At 52.9% G+C, this 7575-nt stretch overlaps 2 protein-coding genes across 5 annotated transcripts in view; one reads left to right on the top strand and one right to left on the bottom strand.

Moving 5' to 3' along the window:
• On the bottom strand, nt 1-6804 carry RITA1 (RBPJ interacting and tubulin associated 1). 4 transcript variants are annotated; one of them, XM_009248276.4, is made up of 4 exons: nt 6545-6804; nt 6048-6179; nt 5310-5675; nt 1-1060 (listed from the first exon to the last, which is right to left on the bottom strand). In XM_009248276.4, exons 3-4 carry the CDS (start codon nt 5609-5611, stop codon nt 553-555), a joined length of 810 nt encoding a protein of 269 aa, XP_009246551.3. In that variant the 5' UTR covers nt 5612-5675; nt 6048-6179; nt 6545-6804; the 3' UTR covers nt 1-552. The 4 variants fall into 4 exon arrangements, with proteins under 4 accessions (XP_009246551.3, XP_002823830.3, XP_009246552.3 ...); XM_002823784.6 differs by having other exon boundaries at nt 6343-6616; XM_009248277.4 differs by lacking the exon at nt 6048-6179 and having other exon boundaries at nt 6343-6637.
• The window catches only part of DDX54 (DEAD-box helicase 54), a 26875-nt gene continuing 25922 nt past the window's right edge, over nt 6623-7575 (top strand). The window contains exon 1 of the mRNA XM_002823782.5: nt 6623-7082. Coding sequence (XP_002823828.2) covers nt 6909-7082 — 174 coding nt within the window. The 5' untranslated portion in view covers nt 6623-6908. The remainder of the gene's footprint in view (nt 7083-7575) is intronic.

Below are 7575 nucleotides of genomic sequence, written 5' to 3'. Positions count from 1 at the left end.
TGGCTTTGATGAGCTGATCTATTTAGTACATGAAAATAAATACAGAAGCATATTAAGATGAAACAGTGTTCACTCACAAATCTCCCAGTTGCCGTTGTGTTCCCCAGGCTTCACACACAGCCTGGGAAAACTCCTCTAGGGCTTGCAGACTCAGTTGGAAACTAATCCTGAGCAGGAAGCTTGGCTTGAACGGAGAAGAGGGGACCCTCCAGGTTGGCAATCACACTGTTTATTCGCACTTGGCAGCAAGACAATGGATGATGTGGGAGGTGCCAGGCCCCCGGGTTGGCACTAATTTGGAGTATGGTTGAGACAGGGCTGGAGAGAGGCATCTTAGAGGTGGCCCCCAAATCCGCAATTGGGAGAAAAAGGCAAGAATCAACTAGAGATTGTCAGGATAAAGGGAGGCACTGCCCACCCCTGCTATGTCTGTCTGCCCCCCACAGGGGCTTCTTTAATACCTGGGGTTCCCTGGGTGATGAATGTCCTCCTACCCTGGCAAGGGGCCATATCTGTTGCTGTGGCCCCATAGGCAACCCTGATGAAAGAGTATCATTTCCAAGGGGGCTTTGGTTTCTGGGTGGCCCCACCTCGTCGTGGGGTAGACGGCACTGAAATGCTAACTGAGCGAGCCCTGGAAGTCACCAGGGGGCTCCGGAAGGTCACCCCTGACGTGGAAGGCCTGAGATCCTGAGGCCCATTTGTGTGGGGGGCACTGGTGGCTGGATGACCAGTGCTGGGGACATTCAGGTGGGTGAGGGAATGGGAAAGTCCCCGTCTCGGGGGGTGTGAAGAGTGTAACCCGTCCATGGATAACTTCTGGGAGTCTGCCGCCGCCCCCGGCTCTGTCTTGGAGGAACCAGCTGGGTGAATGGCTCGCAGTGGGGCTTCCCTAGGGCGAGGCGAGTGGCTACCCCTGGGGGTAGCTGGTGGCGTCCACAAGAGAGCACGGAGCTTTGCGGCATCCCCCTTCGCCATCCGCGGGGCCCCGAAGCTGGCGCCTTCAGATCGGGAGCCAAACAGCGACTCATCACAGTAAGACGGGGTGTGGCTGATCTGTCTGGCAAAGGGAAGATAAACGCCATGAGCTGGGGGATGAACAACCCCTCAAAACTTTAACAGCTCTCCCACCCATCCCCAGACACTGGCAGCAGCAGAGGAGGGTTACCTGCAGATCCCAGGAGTCCCTGTCTCCCAGTCTGAAACCTACAGCGAGGCCACAGCCTTCTGAGGCACCACTGCCCCCGGTCTCCGCTGATTCTCCCTGGGAAACATCCACTGCCCCTGCATCCTGACCCCATTCCCAGACACGTGCCCCAGGCCTGGACAATTTGCATATTCCATCCTCCTGGACACATGGATTGGTTCAGGAATGGCCAGATGTCCCAAGCCTGTCCAATCAGAATCTGCCTTAGGTCCTTTACAGAAACTATTAGGAAAGAGATGTCTTTCTGCCACCTGACTTTACTTCTTGCTAAGCTGATAGGATGTCAGCCCAAAGCAGCTGTGGCCATCTCTTTCCTACTGGAGATTGAAGGGCATGCGGGAAAAAGCAGCACTAAGGTGGAGACAGACATTTCCAGCCACAGTTTGAGCCCCTGTTACAGGAGCCCCAAATGCCTTCTGCTGGGGAAGCCAGTTTGAATGAGTTTTCTGTCACTTGCAATCGAGAGTCACAATTAGTATAACCTTAGTCTTTATAGCCTCCACTTTTTCTTTTCTTTGCGAGACTTGGTCTCACTCTGTTGTTCAAGTGGAGTGTAGTGGCACAGTCACAGATCACGGCAGCCTCAAATTCCTGGGCCCAAGCAGTCCTCTCACCTCAGCCTCCCTAATAGCTGGGACTACGGGTACAGTGCCACCAAGCCCAGCTAATTTTTTTGTTTTTGATTTTTAGGAGAGATCAGATTTATGTTGCCCAGGCTGGTCTTGAATTCCTGAACTCAAGCAACCCCCTGCCTTAACCTCCCAAAGTGTTAGGATTACAGGAGTGAGCCACTGTGCCCATTTTCTTTTCTTTCTTTTTCTTTTTTTTTTTTCTGAGACGGAGTCTTGCCCTGTCACCCAGGCTGGAGTGCAGTGGTGCGATCTCAGCTCACTGCAACCTCTGCCTCCTGAGTTCAAGCGATTCTCCTGCCTCAGCCTCCTGAGTAGGCAGGATTACAGGCGTGTGCCACCATGCCCGGCTAATTTTTGTATTTTTAGTAGAGACGGGGTTTCACCATGTTGGCCAGGCTGGTCTTGAATTCCTGACCTCGTGATCCACCCACCTCAGCCTCCCAAAGTGCTGGGATTACAGGCAAGAGTCACTGCGCCTGGCCCTTTTTTTTTTTTTTTTTTTTTTTTTTTTTAAAGAGACAGGGTCTTGCTTTGTCACCTAGGCTGGAGTGCAGTGGCGCAATCATAGCTCACTGCAGCTGCGAACTCCTGAGCTCAAGTAATCCTCTCACTTCAGCCTCCAGAGTAGCTGTGACTACAGGTATGCACCACTATGCCCTGCTAATATTTTATTTTTTGTAGAGACAGGGATCTCACTATGTTGCCCAGGCTGGTCTCAAACTCCTGAGCTCAAGCGATCCTCCCACCTCAGCCTCCCAAAGTGCTGGGACTACAGGCCTGAGTTAGCCTGCCTGGCCTATTTTTTTTTTTTTTTATTCAACAGATATTCATGGCATACCTGCAAGATTCCACGCCCACAGTTTTGGCCAGGATTGAAAGTGCTTCTATCCCCAAACTGCAAGTCTTTGAAGGGGCAACCTTTTGCCACTTGGTTTAGCTGCTCAAACCACATTGGCTAATGCCTGCATATGTCTGGTGCCAAGGTTTTTGCTCAATAACTTCTCTACCTCTTATGCAACCCCTCACTTGACACCCTCTACCTGTTGGCATCCAGAAGAAAATTCCATCCTCCAGGTGAGCAGGGAGTTGTCACCTCCCTTTTCATGGACACCATACTTCCGTTAATGCAACCTATCTTTACCTCAGTGTTTTCAGCCATGTTGTAGGTATCAGTGTTGCTAATCTCCACCTGACCCTGCCTTGTCTACAGAACTGGCAATAACTGATTCTTGTTTTTATAATAGGCATCATTCCCATTCTCATTTCATTTCTCTCACTGAAATATGTCCCTGTGGCTCAGAATGAACCCTAAATTTAGTTGGCCAGTTCTTATGGACTGAATTGTGCCCACCCAAATTCATATGTTGAAGCCCTAACCCCAAATGTCTCTACACTTGGCCTTAATTATTTAGATTAATTAAAGGTAATTAAGGCTGGCCAGACATGGTGACTCACACCTGTAATTCCAGCACTTTGGAAAGCAGAGGTGGGAGAACCACTTGAGCTCAGGAGTTCGAGACCAGCCTGGCCAACACAGTGAAACCCTGTCTCTACTAAAAATACAAAAATTAGCCGGGCATGGTGGCACTCACCTGTAATGCCAGCTACTCGGGAGGCTGAGGCAGAAGAATTCCTTGAACCCAGGAGGTGGAGGCTGCAGTGATCTGAGATGGTGCCACTGCACTCCAGCCTGGGCGACAGAGCCAGACTCCGTCTCAAAAAAAAAAAAAAAAAAAAAAAGGTAACTAAGGCTAAATAACGTTATAAGGGCAGGGGATCCTAATCCAATAGAACTGGTGTCCTTATGAGAGGAAGAGACACCAGGGGTGTGTGTATATACAGAAAAGGCCCTTGCATGTAATTGAAGGATTAAAAAAAAATGAGAAAAGGCCCTATGATGACACTGTGAGAATGTGGCCAACTGCAAGCCAAGGAGAGAGAGGCCTCAGGAGAAACCAAACCTGCCAACACCTTGATCTTGGGCTTCCAGCCTCCAGACTGTGACAAAATAAACTTGTGTTGTGGCCAGGCGCAGTGGCTCATGCTTGTAATCCCAGCACTTCGGGAGGCCAAGGCAGGTGGATCACCTGGTCGGGAGTTCACGATCAGCCTGACCAACATGGAGAAACCCCGTCTCTACTAAAAATACAAAATTAGCCAGGCATGGTGGCGTAATCCCAGCTACCAGGGAAGGTGAGGCAGGAGAATCACTTGAACCTGGGAGGCAGAGGTTCGGGTTAGCTGAGATGGCTCCACTGCACTCCAGCCTGGGCAACAAGAGTGAAACTCCGTCTCAAAAAAAAAAAAAAAAAATTAGTCAGGCATGGTGGTGTGTGCCTGTAGTCCCAGCTACTCAGGAGACTGAGGCAGGAGAGTCGCTTGAACCCGGGAGGTGGAGGTTGTGGTGAGCCAAGATCATGCCACTGCACTCCAGCCTGGGCAACAGAGCGAGACTCCATCTCAAAAAAAAAAAATTGTGTTGTTTAAGCCACCCAGTCTGTAGTATTTTGTCATGGTGGCCCTAGCCAACTACTGTGCTAATCTTCTGTGTCTTTGTCCAAACCACTGATAACAATAAACAGGACAGAGCCCTGTGGCTCACCATTAGACACCTCCCTCCAGGCTGATATTAATCTGAAACAGTTCAAATAATCTAATTCTAATCTAATTAATTAACAACAATAACAATTTGCATTAGTTCCTATTTTTCTAACTTGTTCATAAAAATGCAGCAAGACCCATTTTCAATTTTTTTTTTTTTGAGACAGGGTCTCACTCTGTCACTCAGGCTGGAGTACAGTGGCGTGATCTCGCCTCATTGCAATCTCTGCCTCCTGGGCTCAAGCGATCCTCCCACCTCAGCCTCCTGGGTAGCTGGGAGTACAGGCGCACACCACCACACTTGGCTAATTTTTGCATTTTTTATAGAGACACAGTTTCACCATGCTGCCCAGGCTGGTCTCAAACTGCCGAGCTCAAGTGATCCCACCTCAACCTCCAAACGTTCTGGGATTACAGGCATGAGCTGCCCCACCTGGCCAAAACCCATTTTCAAAATGACTTCAGAAACACCACATCTATGTCATGTCAAGGATCGATCACATTAATATTAATAATCTTATGCAAATTTCTCTGTGATCTTATGCATCAGCTGACTCCTCTGGGCCTCAGATACCCAGTTTGTGACATTTGGGGATAGGGAGTTCACCATCACAACCATCAACACTACCATTTATTGACAGCTTTCTAAGTATTAGGTTACTGTGCGAAGCACTGCAGACCCCTCTCTCATTTAATCCATCAACAATCCCCCTAGGTAGGAATAATTGGTCCTATTTTCCACATGAGTAAACTGGCTCAGAGAGGTCAAGATGCTTGCCCAAGGTCACAGAGCAGGTGAACACCAGAGCTGTAACTGGAATCCAGGTGGCTGCACTGAGTACAGGATTTGCATCTCCCTACCCCATTACCTGTATTTGTTCTTCTTCCTTGGTGTGAGGGTCGGGGTGCTGCCCCTTGAGGGGGTGGTCTCACAGCCCCCCTTTGCCCCCAAGGCCTTCGATGCCTCCTTGCCCACGCCTCTGGTTCTGTTAGCCTTCTCCACCCAGGGTGGGTCGAAGTCTGGTGGGGTAGGCCGGGTGCCTGCTGGGCTGCCAAACAGAGTCTCATCCACATATGACGTCCTGGCCTTGACCCGGTAGCCACCTCGGCAGCGGTGCTGAAGGTGGAGGGTCTGCATCCCACTGACGGCCAGCTCCACGGGGGTCTTCATGCTGCCTGTGGTCCCTGGTGACAGCAGGTGTGCTCTGCCGGCCAGGCCCTATTTCCGAGGCTCCCTGTGAGAGGAGGTCAGAGTAGCACCCCTGAGCCACAGCAGTGCTAATGGAGGAAGACCGATAGTGTCTGAAGTTCTCATCCCAAGGGTTTAGTTCTCTCTCAACCAGTCTCTCAAAGGGGAGCTGTCAACTTCAGGGGGCATTTTGGAAATTTCTTTGGCTTTTTTTTAGTTGTCATAATGGTGGTGAAAGGGGGGCTACTGGCAATTATTTATAGAATGACTCTGGGAGTGAAGGAGAGATGACACCTGTGCCTATTTAGGCACCAACCAGAAAACACACTATGGTGATAGGGGAGACAGGCACTTTCCTATATCCTATGTGTACTGATGGGGTGGGGGCAATGACAGCCAGCGTGGATCCCATGCCTACCTCCTGCAAAGAGCTTTACAAGCATTGTTTCACTTAATCCTCTCAACAGCACTGTGAAGTAGCTTCTAATTTGTCCATTTTACGGATCACAAAACTGAGGTGAAGTCACATGTGTAGGTCACACCTATAAAGCTAAAACGGTGGAAGTGAAATCTGAGTCCAGAGCTTGTGTACTTGGCTACACTGCTATCGGGAGATCACCGCCGCCCCCACCGCCCCACATTCTGCGACTCCCAAATCAATGACCCGATTAAAAAGTGCTCGAGGTCCCTGCATTTTTGAGTTGTTCTCCTACCCGAGCATCTTGGCTCGTAGGCATCGGGATCCTCAGGGACCCCTCCCCGCACCTTCTTCCCACCAGGTCTGGACCCGTCGGTGAGGGCGCGGGGGCGCGCGGTGCATCCGGGATCCCCGTCAATCTGCAGCCCGGAATGCCTGGGGCCCCGGACCCCCGGCAGCCTAGGCCGTCCCGGGGCACCGCGCGCGGACGGACTCACCCGAGGAGCCAGCAGAGGCTACGTGTGAGCGGCCCGCGCATCCAGAAACCCAGAACCCAGCACCTAGCACCCAGCAATCAGGGCGCAGCCAGCAGCACTGCGAACGCGGCCTGGACCATTCGCGCCCTCGGATTGGGGGAGTCCGCCCAGGGGCGGGCGCCACGCTCCTGAGGCCCAGGAGGTTCCCAAACATAGAGAGGGGCCTCTGGTGCCACTCACTCAGGGGCGTGTGTACTAGGCCGCCGAGGGCCGCAGGCACTGGCGAAAGCGCAGCCGAGGTCACGTGGTCACCGCGCCTCCCCCCCACGCAGTTGGTGCGCTCCTCAGGCCACGCCCCCTTCTGCGTTCCCAGCACGCGGCCCGAATGGCGGCCGGCAAGCGCCCGGCGGCCGGACCTCGGTCGCGAGCTGCCATGGCCCAGTGGAGGAAGAAAAAAGGGCTCCGGAAGCGCCGAGGCGCGGCCTCCCAGGCCCGCGGCAGCGACTCAGAGGACGGCGAGTTTGAGATCCAGGCGGAAGATGACGCCCGGGCCCGGAAGGTAGGCGCGTGGGGCTGGGACGCATGTTGGGGCCCGAGACCCGGCTCCGGGCAGCGCCCCGAGGCCTCAGTTTCCCCAACTGGGGAGTGGGCTCCACAGAGGGCGGGGAGGGAGGCTGCCGGCCCGAGGACCGGTCTTGGGACCGCCGGCCTGAGCACGTGTCTCGGGGCTTGTCAGGCTCAGGGTTCCGCGGCCAGAGCCTTGGGATCCCGGGGCTGGGGCCTGCGGGCCTTCTTGCCGGGTTTTGGTCGCGCGTCTCTCATTGGCTGCCTCCTGCTCGTGGGGCGGATCCTGGCTCCCTTTCGCCCATTGAAAAGTGCGGGTGCAGAAGAGCTGACTTTGAGAGTTTGGAGCGTTCTTGGGAGATTGAATTAAGGGGAGTCCGGACTGCGTGGCTTGAGACAGTGTGACGCCCCCAAACCTCTGGGAAACTAATTAAAAAAATTTTTTTTGAGACAGAGTCTTGCTCTGTTGCTCATGCCGGAGTGCAGTT

The sequence above is a fragment of the Pongo abelii genome, chromosome 10 (genome assembly GCF_028885655.2).
Source record: "Pongo abelii isolate AG06213 chromosome 10, NHGRI_mPonAbe1-v2.0_pri, whole genome shotgun sequence".
NCBI classification, from domain to species: domain Eukaryota; kingdom Metazoa; phylum Chordata; class Mammalia; order Primates; family Hominidae; genus Pongo; species Pongo abelii.
The sequence above is the reverse complement of the archived record's forward strand: the minus strand, read 5'-3'. Positions and strand labels throughout refer to the sequence as shown.